Source organism: Alexandromys fortis, unplaced genomic scaffold (assembly GCF_014885135.2).
Source record: "Alexandromys fortis isolate MF-2015 unplaced genomic scaffold, M_Fortis_MF-2015_v1.1 scaffold_106, whole genome shotgun sequence".
NCBI lineage: Eukaryota > Metazoa > Chordata > Mammalia > Rodentia > Cricetidae > Alexandromys > Alexandromys fortis.
Window position 1 is genome coordinate 6,015,436 of NW_026067980.1, and position 14,612 is coordinate 6,030,047.

Genomic DNA, 14,612 nt, shown 5'->3' on the forward strand with positions numbered 1-14,612 from the left:
TATGTAAAATGAAGCCAGTCTAATGCTAGCATGGATGCAGGAGAGGCTCTGCGAGGCCCTGCATCTCACTGAGGAACCATTGACACTTGATAGCTGAGCGAGGGAAGGTCACTCTCTTTCAGGAAGTGGCTTCTGGTAGGTTGCTCATGCTCCAGGGGATGCCCCACACCTGTGTACAGAAATGGGCAGCACTGATTGGACTCAGGGGGCTTTTGATAGCACTGAACCAGAGAGCATGAAGCTGGGGTAAGAGAGGGAAGGGCTAGGAGGAGCTGGAGAGAAGTAGTAGTGGATGGGCATTTAAGATGGCTTGTATTAATGCATGAAAATTTCAAGGCATAAATAAAGATACTATTTAGTAAACAAAAACCAGCCAAAAGAAAATGCCCAGTAAATATCTAAAGTGGTATTCAATATCAACCTACTTAGCCATTAGGGAAATACAAATTAAAACTGCTTTGGAGATGGCTCAGTTTGTACACAAGCATGAGGACCTAAGTTTGTACCCCAGCACCCATGGGAAAGGAGGGTGTAGCAGCACAGACTTCTAAGACCAACACTGAGGGGACAGGGTTACACATAGGTAGATTCCTGGAACTTCCTAGTCAGCCAGTTTAGATAATTGGTGAGCACAGGGTTTAGTGAAAGGCCTGGTACCAAAAAATAAGGTGGAGCAGATCTCTGCAGTCTCCAAAACAACACAGGCGGTTGCCACGGCCCCTCTTTACTCACAATAACTGATAGTTTAGTGCTATCAAAAGCCCCCTGAGTCCAATTAGTGCTGCCCATTTCTGTACATGGGTGTGGGGCATCCTCTAGAGCATTAGAAACCTACCAGAAGCCACTCCCTGAAAGAGAGTTGGTCTGGGATAACTGTCTATATTCTGTCAACTATGTTTTAAATAAACGCTGTTTGACCAGTAGCCAGGCAGGAAGCATAGGCGGGACAACCAGACAGGAAGTAGAGGCGGGTCAATGAGAACGGGAGAATTCTGGGAAGGAGGAAGCCCATTTCTCCCCAGTCCTATCCCAACCACAGAAGAAGGAAGATGTGATTACCCCACTGAAAAAGGTACCGAGCCATGTGGCTAACATAGATAAGAATAATGGATTAATATATGTTATCAGGGTTAATAAGAAGCCTGAGCTAATGGGCCAATCAGTTTATCATTAACATAGACCTCTATGTGATTTCTTTGGGACCTAACGACTGTGGGAACCAGGCAGGTCAGAAACCCAGACAACAGAGAGTGACCTTCCCTCGCTCAGCAGCTATCAAGTGTCAGTGGTTCCTCAGTGAGATGCAGGGCCTCACAGAACCTCTCCTGCATCCATGCTAGCATTAAACTGGCTTCATTTTACGTAGGTGCTGCGCTATAACCACAGCTGCTGTGCACTGACATGTGCAACAGCTGTATCATGCCTGAAAGTCATTTGTAGCTCTCCTCCCCATCTGCTGAAGACTCTAAAAACTTTGACGCAGGAAACCAGTAATACTCACCCCTGATGGCTAGCTTTCAGTGACACTCAAGACTTCACAGCAGCCACGGTTACCTGCAGACCTGCACAAGATCAGACTCTTCAAATTCTGGCGTAGATGGAGCAGATGACCTCTGACCCCATCTCTTATGGCAAAACCATTGTCAGTTGCTGTCTCCTAGGTGAGTGAAAATCATTTCTAAAAAGGGTGTGGCTACTGACAGGGTTTCCACGCTCTGTGGGATGGCCCCACATCCACCCACACACGTATGAACTTAGTGGGTGACAAAAGGAAAAAAAACCCACAAAACAAAAGAAGGACAAGAAGCTGGGAGGATGACATGTTGGGGGACAATATATGATCGTATTTCATTATATGCACCCATAAAAATGTTAAGAATAAAGGAAAAATTAAAGAGGAGTGGAGAGCAATAGAGAAGTACATCCCACACCGCCCCGCCTCTCTGCCACACACACACGCTACAGGACAGTAGCAAGGGACCAGAAGAAGATATGGTTTTAAAGGAGGGAGAAGGGGGCCAAAGGAGAGCGATGAAAACATATGATATGAAAGTCAAAAGGGGACTGTATGGACAAGGAAGGGGCTGCGCAAGAGAGGCAGGGAGGGCAAAACCGAGAGAAAGGAAGGAGGAAAGTATAACATGTGTGTCTGAAAATGTAACGAAACCCATTTACATGCTAACTTCAAAATTCAAAGCAAAAAAGGTAAAACAACAACAAAAACAAACAAAACTATTTGTAAATAAATAATTAAATGAAAGGGTTTTTTTTTTTAAGCCCAGGCCATTTTTGCAATATTGAAATTCAAATTTTCAATTTGAAATTGACTTATTTTAGACAGAACATGTCTAAATGATTCTAGCACCCAGAAGATCTTCCGGATACACAGAGCATGTCGTGCTAATACTACTTTACGTGGTTAAGTGAAAGTGAGCGCACCATGGGAGTAAACACATCACAGAACAGGAAGAGCAGCAGTGGGAACAAGCCAGCGTTTCTCCAGGGTTGGAAAAGAACATTGCCATTTTAGTATAGAACAGGCTCTAAAGACTAACTTTACCTTTTGTTTATCCTCGAGGACAGCTCTGGCTCCCATGTGGCAGGTGCATCTGAAGCTCCACTCCCCTCTGGCGAGCATTATAAATAGCTTTACTATAAATACTTGATCATAAGACAGTCTGGCATGTTCTCCTTGTTTTTCACATGTGGGTTTGTGCTGCCTGGAAACATGACCTCTTTTCTTCACTTCTAGATTCATCACATTTAAAAGATTTCATCCAACTTGGCAGATATAAAGTATTTGCAGGGGGTTGACCATGAAAAAAAATCATTTTGCCACTGGAGACCAGAATTTCTTACTTAAGAGGAGGAGGCAGTTTTGCTCGGATGGCATTATCAGAGGTGACGTGACTCCTGATCCTAGTAGCACTGGCCTGCAACCCTAGCTGCTGGGAAGGCTAAGACAGGAAGATTCCAGGCCCAATGCTTGTTTGGGCCACAGAGTGAGTTTGCAGCTAGCCCAGGCTACTTAGTGGCACCCTGTCTCAAAGTAGAAAGTAAAAACGTGGACTGGAGCTATAGCTCAGTGGCAGAGGACTTGTTAACATGCACAAGACCTCTGGTTAAATCCCCATCACCACCAAAGAATAACTGCTCCACAGAGTCACTGTAGCCTTAAGCACCCTTGGGACCCCAAGAAAGGGATGACAATACAGAAGTTATTTTTAAATTTGTGTGTGTGTTGAGGTATTGCACACACAGTGTACATGTGTTCAGACAGAGATCAACCTAGAGGTATTACTCCTCAGAAACCATCCACCTTTTTATAAGATTTTTATTTTATGTGCATGTGTGTGTACCTGCATGTATGTATGTGTCCCTCTGTGTGTAGGTGCCCCTGGAGGCCAGAAGAGGGTGTTGGATCCCCTAGACCTGGAGTTGCAGGTAGTTGTGAGCCACCTGATGTGGGGGCTGAGAACCGAGCCCAGTTCCTCTGCAGGAGCAGCAAAAACTCCCAACCACTGGGCCATCTTTCCAGCTACCTTCTTGTCTTTGAGACAATCTCTTTTGACCGAGAACCTAGGGTTTGCTAACTAGGCAGGCTGGACAGTGAGTTCCAGGGATCTGCCCGTCTCCACATTCTCAGCCCTGGAATTACAAAGTGCATGCCACTACGTTCAGCTTCTTCTCTCTCTTTTTTTTCCTTTGAAGGTAAACATTTGATTTTTGAGGAACTTGTTACTGCACACTTCAGAGAGAACTATGTAAGAAAGCAAATTCTCCCGTCATCCTAGGAATAAATAAGGGCATAAAATTTCATCTTTAATCACCAGCATCCAAAATGAACAACAAAGGAAAAATAGCATTTACTATATATTTCAGATTTCTTTGGTTGGGGCAATCCCCATGTGGTATTTATATTTCTTCTTTTAATTCATATTACCCAAACAGTAAAAAAAAGGAAAAAATTTATAAAGCTAGTGGTTGCTGAAACTGGGGAGGCCGCTCTCCTGCACCTGTGCAGGTTCCTGGGCTGCAGCTTGACGGACACTTGCTGGCTCATTCCCTTTGTCGGTGTTCGCTTTTTAAGAACTTGAAATTTTCAAAAATGATGCGTATGTGTGCTCATCTATGTGTGGGCGTCTGCACATGAGCACAGTGCCTAAACAAGCAAGAGGAGGGTGCTGGATCCCCTGGGGCCACCTGACTTGGGTGCTGGGAACTGACCTCAGCTTGTCTGCAGGAGCACTGTAATATTCTAACTGCTGAGTTTTCTCTCCAGCTACCACGTCTAGATTTTGTACTTGGGTTCTGGACACTGAACTCAGGTTCTCATGCCTAAATGGCAATCACAACTGAGTGATCTCCCCAGACCCACAACAAAATGCAATTTTGATTAAATTCTTGTTTTGTTGAAATATTTATAAAATCCACAGTGTATATTAATATGATCAATGCACACTAAGTAATAAGAATATCAAGTGTTAAAAGTAACAAAGGGGAGAGAGAGTCAGCAGGCTGGCTTGGAGGGTAAAGGTGTTTGGTATGCAAGCCCGACGACCTGAATTCTATTCTCTAGATCCCAAGGTAGAAGCAGATCCTAACCCCCCCAACAGTCATTCTTTGCTCCTCACACAGGCCCTGTGGTAACCATGCCCCTCCCAACTCTCTCTCACTCACTCTCCACATTACACTGAATAGACTAAAGTCCAATTCTAGTAATAAAACAGAAGAAGAAATTTAAAAAAGGAACACTTGCTATTTCCAATGAAAAATGAAATGCCAAGAAGGGCAATGTTGCTGCAGCCAAGGAAACCGGCACTGACCACCAGCCAGCTTTACCATTCCACCTTCGCTTCCTTGTTAGTCACAAGAGTACTTTGAGATGTTGAAATAATTTCTTAATAATACATATTAATGGCCTTTGCCTTAATATTTTCTTCACTGTGCTTTTAAGTATTTAAAATGCTCGTGCGTAATGTTGTCAGGTAGCTGGGAAGAAAAGACCCGTTCAAGGAAGGACGTCAGTTTGAGAATGTTTTTATAAGTGAAGATTAAAAAGTTATCAGATGTTTTCTAAATGTGTTCAGTTTAGTTGTCCAGCTGACAGAGCATCGCCACACCACGCTTGATCCAGTGTTGGACAGGCAGGTCCGTTTTTAGCAGCATTGCAATGACAAAGTTGGTGGAATGTCCTGTAGTGGAAAGAGTTCCTTTTCGTTCACTTGTCTTGTAGAGGGGACAGATATAAGCGTTTGACTTCACAATCTTAGATTTTTCATCTTGAAAAAGAAAAAAAAGAGAGATATTTCCATTGAAGAAAGAGGAAACAGCGATTGTTTCTAAAAGAACAACTACTTACTTTGTAGTAGCATGGCCAAGATCTTGAGTATGATATTGGAAAGATGGAGATGTTTTAACGGTATATCAAGGCAAGCGCTTTCATACGCTTCATGAGTCTGGGTCTAGACATCAAGAGTTGATTATGAAGTTTTGCTCTTATGGGACTGGAGAGAAGGCTTAGTAGTTAAGAGCACTGGCTGCTGTTCCAGAGGACCCAGTTCAGTTCCCAGCACCTACATCTGGCAGCTCACAACCTTTTGTAACTCTAGATATAGGATGTTTAATGTCCTTTTCTGACTCCTACAGGCACCTGCACACACATAGCATATACAAACAAATTAATAATTAAACTCTTTCAAGTAATTACGTGTATACATGTGTGTATCTTTGTGTGGGTATGAGAGTATGTGAACCTGAATTCAACTCTCCAGAGTCCAGAGAGGTCACTGGATCCCCTGGAAATGGAGTTACAGGTACTTGTGAGCCATCCAACATGGGTGCTGGGAAGGCAACATGGGTCCTCTGGAAGAGAAGCAAGTGTCCTTAATGCTGAGCTATCTCTTCAGCCCCATAAACATAAATCTTACAGAATAGTTTTGATCCCTGGGAAGGCATGAAAAATCTCTGGAGGATATGGGATGGAGGAGAAAGAGGACAAGATGGGGAAGAAGTCCTTTATATTAATTATATATAAAGTCAATTATAGTGTGTGTGATGGAGGAGATTTGGGAGAAACTGCCTAGAACTCTAGTAGAACTCCTTAGAACTGCACTTGACGTTTGGAATGAGAAATGAAGCAAATGCCAAGAAGGAAGGTATCCCTGAAGGTGTGAGGCTGGCTTTACCTGCCAGCCTGCCTTAACATGCCAATTAGAAGAAGCTGAATTTCCTGCTTGTTTTTAGCAGGTTACTAAATAGATAAAATATACCAACTTCTGCAAACTCAAAAAATAATTGATGTACAATTCTTAGAAGGGTTTTTCTAAATGAAAGCCACGCTAGTCATAGTTGAATCACATTAATAGGGAAGATATTTGATAGGTTGGGTGGAGATTGCAGGTAATTTGTGAATATGTTCATCCACTGTATTTAAGACTAAAAAATTGGGGCTAGGGGTGTAACTCACTGTTAGAACACTTGTCTAATAAGTGTGAGGCCCTAGGTTTGATCAGAAGCACTTCAAAAGAGTGAAATTAAATTTTTTTTAAAAAATTAGAAAAATGAATGAGTCTCATTGTTACTGTTTAGTTTACTTTTAGAAAAAAATGATGATGGTAGAAAGAGCAAGTGCGTCCTCTAAGGGGTAAAGTTGACCTCGATCCCATCTCCTGGTTGGCTCCAAGGCCTATGGGTCTCTTACAGCCAGAAAATGCTGGGCATTCGCACAGTCTGCATCAAGCCCTTTGTATTATGCACACTTAGCAAAGGCACTCAGCCAAAGTGTGGGAAGGGGAAAGAGGGCTGTCACACCGTGAGATTTGTCACAGAAGTGTGAGGATGGAATAAACAAAATGGTATCTTAAGAAGATGGTTATTTTCGAATTTATATTCTCTCTCTCTCTCTCTCTCTCTCTCTCTCTCTCTCTCTCTCTCTCTCTCTCTCTCTCTCTCTGTGTGTCATGTGTGAGCTGGTGCCTGCTGAGGCCAGACAGGGTGTCAAATCACCAGGAGCTGGAGTTACCACCAGATCCCCTGGGTCTATAGTTACCAGATGGCAGATGTGGGGGCTGGAAACTGAACTTATGCCCTCTGGAAGAACAGCAAGTGCTCTTTACTGCTGAGCCATCTCTCCAGCCCTTAAACCTGTATCTTATATAGGCTAATAGCATAAAGAAGCAGAGCAATGGTCCCAAGACATTTACAGCACAGACATTCCATCTTGTATAAATCACAAATGAATTAAAACCTAAAAGGTTTCAGCAAAAAGTTATTCAAGGAAATAATTATTCTCTGTAAGACTCTACATATTCTGTTACATATTTACTTGGTTTTATCCATATGATGGGCATCAGGTCAAACAAAAGTTTGGGATGTTGTTCAGCAAGCAATCCACTGCAAAGAGAAATTGATGGATATTATTAGTTATTTCTGAATTTTGCTATTAGAACGAAACTGCAATTTGGACACTGGCCTTCAGTATGAGAGAGGACCAAAGATATTTTAAAAATTAGATTTATGTACAAAGGGAGGACGAGTGGAAAGGGGGAGGGGAAGGGAGGAGGATGAGGCAGTGGCGAGCTGAGAAACACTGAAGACTGTGGAAAGGCGAAGTATGACGCGGCGAGCAAACAGCAGCGCCTGCCAGTTTTTAAGAATCGCTCCTGAGGCAGACCCTGTGCTAGCACACTGCACCCTCACGATGATCATGTCCATTCCCACCCCACAGACAGAGGCTCAAAGACTAGATAATCCTCCAGTTCCCAACAGGGTCAAGATCCAAGCTTGAGCTGGGCGTGGTGACACAGCCCTGCAAATTAGCACCACTAAGTCAGGAGCACTACTGAGCCCAAGGTCACTCCTGGACACAGAGGGAGACTCTGATAAACAAGACAAAACAAATATAAAATAAATTAAAGTTAAAAAAATAGGTCTGCCTCTCTAGAGAATCTGTTTTCTTCTAGTATGCCACATTTCTTGGGCAGGGGGAAAGGAAGGAAGGAAAATTAAATAATTTAAGAAGGCAAAAGAAAATGGCAATAAACTGATGTGGGGCAAAACCAGCCATGGTGGTGCACACCAGCAGTACTATACTTGAGAGGATGAGGCAGGGGGATAAGGAATTCAAGGCCAGCCTGGACTACAGTTGTGTGGGGAATATAATTCAGTAGTTTGCAGGGGATTATTAAAGTTAAGATATTGTTATGAGTCTCAGAGGAGACTTGGACTTTTAAACAGTTGAGACTGTGATAGACTGTGGGGCCTTCTGCAGTTGGACTGAATGCATATTGCATTATGATAGGATTACAAGCCCACAGAGGCTATGTAGTAGCTGGGCCTCTTCATTAAGTCTGTCTTGAAATTATCTCTGTAGCATTAGTGTATTGCTTCTTCTGCAGTGATTTTCCTACCTTATTTTCCACAGATTTAGGAGCAGAGTCCAATCCTATCTTTGAACAATAGAACGTGTAGGTAAATGAATTGTTAAGAACCATGGCTCAAAGGGAAATGTTCTGCCTTTTCTTCACACCTTTACTTATTTTAAGCTGGGAAAAACTTAATAGTTTCCTCTGTGTTTCAAAGAACAAAGCTGGGAATCTCTGTCTATACACACAAAGAGACACACACACACAATATACTCATTCATACACACACAGACACATATACAGACACACACACATACACATACCCAAATTTATACATACATATTGACACACAGACACACACATACATACTTATACATGCATATTCACAGAGACACATACATATATACACACTCATACACATAGACACACGCACTTATACATACATATTCCCACACAGACACAATCAAATGTAAGCAGATTTCCAATCACTAAATAGAAGCTTTATTAAACTGTCAGTTGTTTAAAATTGACTCAGTCCTACACATTATAAGATGGAAGGGAGCGGTTATCAAATAGAAGCAGGGAAATAATTTCAGCTAACTTTTGTACTAATGAGACCACTAAAACATTAGCTAAAATTGTTAGGAGCTAAAAATAATCACCCATCAACTGTCCCAGCCTGAATAATGACTTGCCTTGTGTAAGAATTCTGGTAACAGGCTACTTCTCAGAGAAGAGATCCTTTGGTTTGGAAAAAGACAGGAGACCCCCATCATATCTATGATTAATCTATGGTGGTAAAGGGTTTGCACTTAAAGTACTAACCTGCTCCTATCCCAGCGTGCGCCATCAAGATATAACCCGTGAATGTAAACACCATCTTCTGGCGCAGTGTCAGAGTCATGGGAAGGGATCACCTGAGAAGAGACCCACACTGTCAGTGTTCTTCAGCACACGCCTTCATCTCACGGGGAGAACTGTGGCTCAGCAGTCAGGCATAGCAAGAAAAACACCTGTATAATATCTAAAAACATACAATATTATATAGTTGCTCTCTGTATGTGTGCGTGCACGTGCAGGTATATGAACATGGATGTGAATGAGTGTGTTATTCTTCAGGAGCCATCTCCCTTGCTTTGTTGGTTAGTGAGTCCCAGGTATCTGCCTGTCTGCCTGTCTGCCTGTCCACCTCTCTAGCACTGGGGTTACAAATGCATGTCATCTGGCCAGAGGTTTTCTCCTCTTTTTTTTTTTCAAAGACAGGGATTCTCTGTGTAGCCCTAGCTGTCCTGGAACTTGTTTTGTAGACCAGGCTGTCCTCAAACTCACAGAGATCCATCTGCCTCTGCCTCCCAAGTGCTGGGATTACAACAGGTGTGTGCTACCACTGTCTGGCATGGCCAGCAGTTTTACATGGGTTCTAGGGGTAGAATTCAGGTCCCCAAACTTATGTGGTAAGCATTTTACTAACTGAGCTATCTACTCAGCCTTGTATAGTTATTGCGAAGCATTTTATCACATTAATTTTTGTTAACATAAAAACAATACTGGGTTGTTTGTACTAGATATTGACATTACAAAAGTTCTAAATATAGTAAGCCAAGAATTACATACTTTATAAAACATAAAGAATAGAAAAATAATTTGGTTATATTGGACCTTAGTATATAAATTTTGCAAATTCTTCTTGCTTAAACATATGACTGATTTAATATCATACTGTTGTACCTCAAATTTGTAGCCTAGTAGATCAATCGGGATGGTATATTTTCTGGCATAATTCTGCATAGCTCCAGTTAAAAAAGCTTGGGTGAAAAAGAAACCAGAAATCCAAAACACATTGGGTTTTCCCAAGTTGTACCATTCCTATAAAGGAAACAAGATACGTTATGTCTGTTTTCACAAAAGCACCATATAAACAATCCCTGACTCGGATTTCACTTGTCTCCCCAACATCAATTGCTCCCCCTCCCCTCTTTTTTTCTTTCTATTTATTCTTCTTGGAAATTAAAAAAAATGGCTTTAGCATTAATTTGATTAAATTTAACTTGAAAAAGTCAAATGTGAAAAGGCCAACTGTAATTGTGGGTATTCATTATATTGTTGAGTGCAATGAAGAGCCACCACCTTTAGAAATGTCAGCCCTTAACTAACAGTATAACTCGCTAGAGCTGGCGCCTTTCCAGATCTCGAACCCTGACAATCCCCTTGTTTGCATGGGCACTGCCTATTCCGGATCAGGGATTCGCAATCTTCTTTCTGCTCCAGTGTGCACGGTCCTCTTGCTCCCGTCCTCCCAGTGTCTGAATCATGTCGTTGAAACACTTCAGACTTGTAGAGGTGTTTTGTTTGTAATCTAACAAATAAACCTTGCCTGAAGATCAGAGTGCAGAGTTAAGCCACTAGTCAACCTTAGAGGCCAGGCAGAGGTGGAACACAGCTTTAATCCCAACACTTGGGAGACAGAGGCAGAATCTCTGTGAGTTCAAGGCCACCCGGCTACACAAGATTGAATCTGTCTGAAAGAGAAACAGAGCTCACACAAAGGTGGTCACAACACTTGGGATCTCAAGTCTTTAATTCCAGCACTAGGGAGGCGGAGATAGGAGTGATGTGGCTGGGAGGGAGGAGACAGGAGCTCAAGGTAGTCTGAGGATTAGAGGAGACCGATGCAGTCTGATAATTTGTAGAGACTGGATCACGCTTTTGGTCTGAGCACTGGTAGAGGTAAGAACTCTCTAGGGGTTGGCTTCTCTATTTCTCTGATGTTTCAGCATGAACCCCTATATCTGACTCTGGGCTTTTATTATGAATACCAATTAGGTTTCGTGCTACACTGACCATGCATAGTTTAGAGCAGATTTATCACCTTGCATAATTCCTCAGTAGCCACCAAAGTAAAGCCAAACCTCCTAGTGTCCGACTCAAGATCCTTCTGACCTGGAGCCAGGGTGTATTTTCAAGTGTGCCTTTACTTTCAGGACGTCTTCACTCTTAGCCGGACTGCTAGGTGGTCCTGTCTGTGCTGAGTGAGCGCCTGTTTTCTTTTCTGCTCCTGAGAAGGTTTTATTGCCCTTCTTCCACTCTGCCTGCATGCGCAGCTCGAGCCTTTCTGGGGACAGAATTCTACGGAGTCCTCGAGGGGGGCATGTGAATAATGTCCGGCCAATCACACGCCCAGTCATGGTGGCCAGAGACACAGCGTAAGCCAAAGATGCAGAAACACTGGCTGAAGCTCTTGCTACAAGTTCTACCCTGCTCTCAAAGTACCCCTGCAATTTTCCTCACACTCTACCTTCCTGTAAAAGTAAACTCTCAGACAAGAAAGCAGAGGATTGAGGAAGAAACCAGTTTCTTGTCTTTTACTTTCCTGAGCTCTGAACATCTTTGTGTACATGTATGTGCGGGTGCGGCGGGAAGGGAGAGTCAAAGAACTTCTCCCATTTTTTTCCTTTTGAGATAAGGTAGGAAAAAAGCTCTGATTTTTAAGATGAAGGACAAATGTCGCTAAGTCTGAGCCTTGAGCTTTTTGTGACTTCTGAGTGTTAGAATCACAGGACAACATTAAACAGTAGTGTTTGGGAATCTCAAACTTAAAACTTTCATAAATATAAATGTCACTTGAGTTTGACTAAAGTAAAATTTCCGTTTTCTACTCAGTACTTCAAAACATGCATTTTATATATTCATACATTTTGGTCAGATAAACCAGGAAACTACTGATCACATTCCAGTCAACCTAGGGACCTTAAAATGACTCATATCTCTCTACTCAACAATGTGCTATGTGCTAATTTCTGACAATACTTGAATGAATATTTTTATTTGAATAATACATATTTTAAGCATAAAATTATCTATTATGCATCCACCATTTATCAATCTCTCTCTCTCTCTCTCTCTCTCTCTCTCTCTCTCTCTCTCTCTCTCTCTCTCTTTCTCTCTGTCTCTCTCTCAATATTTTACCTTTAAAAAATTCAGCCGGGCTAGGAAATCTGTAATGTAACTTCCAAGGGGCTTCAGACTTGGGTAAGACCTTTCCGCCCATATTTCTGGAACCTTCCCAATAAGCAAGCTGCTTGAAAGGGCTTCCAAGGCAGAGTCCATTACAACCACACCTTTGATCGCCTTCTTAAGGTCCTGCAGAGTGTTACGTATCGTTCTGATCAAGCTGCATTGAAAGAAACTGTGTCATCCACATACACTTGGCAGTAAATACCCTCATGTCATTGGCCAGGAAAGACAGCTGGAAGCAGCCACAGTCCTACGGGAGTGTTTCCTGAAGCATGGCTGTGCCCACTTGCTAGGTAGTGTGTGAGGTAGCTGCAGGTGCCATTTGAATGAACATTTTTCATTTTAGCCATCAGTTACTTTTTCTTTTTTGAGACAGGGTCTTATTATGTAGCTCTGGATGACCCAGAATTAGCTTTGTAGACCAGACTGGCCTTAAACTCACAGAGATCCCCCTGCCTCTGCTTCCTCAGTGCTGGATTAAAGGTGTACACCACCACAAGTGGCATACTATTTTGAAATATAGAATAAACCAGTAGCATATCAATTTATTATTATTTGATATTGATATAAAATATTATCAAATACTTCTCTGGCTATTATTGCTGAGGACCTAGATAACTTTAAAAATTATATGCTGATAAATATAATTGTGTATTTATGGAATAAAGGTGCTATTATAATTTTTAATATAATTGGAAAATAATGCTAACTTCATTATTTTAAATATTTCATATTTTATGTCATAGAACATTGGATATTTATACTTTTATGATATTAAAATGTAATGTACAAAATTATTATCTGTATTATTCATGTTGTGTGACTGTTCTGACAAACCAAGCTCTTTCCTTCTGTCTAGCTGAGACTTTGTACACCTTTACTGCCGTCTCCCAGGCTCTGATAACTACAGTTGCACCCTTTGTCATAGAAGATTACTTGTGCACAAACACAAGAAGATGCAGTATTCGTCTTTCTAGGTCTGGCTCATTTCACTTAGCAAATGTTCTTTGGTCCCATCCCTGCTGTCCCGAATGCCACAATGCCTTCCTCTGGAGGGGGTAGATCCTGTTCACCGTATGGTGGGACACATTCCCTTTATGTTTTCATGGGTAGATGTTATTCTGTAACATTGTTATTGTGAGCAGCAGTGTAGTAAACATAGGAATACAGACATCTTTTTGACATATTGATTGAAAATCTTTGGTAAATACTCAAAAATGATACTTCTGGGTCATATGATATTTTTGTTTGAGGCCCCTCCGTGCTCACATAATGGATACACCAGTTTATTTTCTACTGGCTATTTTCATGGGAGTGAGGGATGGCTCTTAGGATAGTGTTAGCCTGTCTTCTAATACCTAGCTTCTGGAGATCTGTGTTAGAATGTGTGTTCCAGTCTCTTGCCCACTGATTAATCAGAATATTTGTTTTATTTCTGGAATCTGTGGGAATTCCTTACATATTTTATAAAGCTCTCACCCCATGATTGCTTCCTTAGATACAGAGAATCTCTATTTTGAGGTAATTCATTTGTCTGTCTTTGCCTTTGAGGGTCAGATCTTAATGAAAAAAAAAATCGCTGTCAGACTGAAGCTCTCAGCTTCCTCCCTGCTTCCTCTCACCAGTGTTATAGTCGCAGGCCTGTGTGTTTGGTGAGGGAACTCAGCACCCTGCATGTCAAGCATGCAGGCTGTTGGTGAAACACATGCCCCCAACACGTTCAGGGCTTGTGTTAAATCTATCTATTTGGAGTTAGTTTTGAATGTGGTATGATACAAGGTTTGATTTTATTCTTTTGTGATGTGGGAGTGTCATATCAATCTGTTGATTTCATTGGCTGAGCAATAAAGAAACTGCTTGGCTGGCCCTCATAGGTAAAAGCATAGATGGGAGGAGAAAACAGAATAGGATGCTGGGCGGAAGAGGAAGTGAGGTCAGACTCTGCTCTGCTCCCGGAGAGGCGCCATGCTCAGCTCTGCTGGATGGACACGATAGCTCTGCGCTCTGAGGCAGACGCATGAAGCTCAGATCCACGATGGACGGAGGCTAGAATCTTCCTGGTAAGCGCACCTTGGGGTGCTTACACACATCATTAGAAATGGGCTAGTCCAGGTGCGAGAATTAGCCTGTAAGGGCTAGAGTTCATGGGCCAAGCAGTTCTTAAATGAATACAGTTTGTGTGTTGTTATTTCGGGCATGAGCTAACCAAGCGGCCGGGGTGTTGGGGACGCA

General features: G+C 42.2%; 1 protein-coding gene across 1 annotated transcript in view; it reads right to left on the reverse strand.

Moving 5' to 3' along the window:
• Positions 1-5,091: 5,091 nt before the first annotated feature.
• The window catches only part of Dnah12 (dynein axonemal heavy chain 12), a 155,360-nt gene continuing 145,839 nt past the window's right edge, over positions 5,092-14,612 (reverse strand). The window contains exons 71-75 of the mRNA XM_050158197.1: positions 12,333-12,537; positions 10,095-10,232; positions 9,192-9,283; positions 7,328-7,395; positions 5,092-5,282 (exon numbers count right to left, since the gene is read on the reverse strand). Of these exons, the coding sequence (XP_050014154.1) occupies positions 5,092-5,282; positions 7,328-7,395; positions 9,192-9,283; positions 10,095-10,232; positions 12,333-12,537 (694 nt within the window). The remainder of the gene's footprint in view (positions 5,283-7,327; positions 7,396-9,191; positions 9,284-10,094; positions 10,233-12,332; positions 12,538-14,612) is intronic.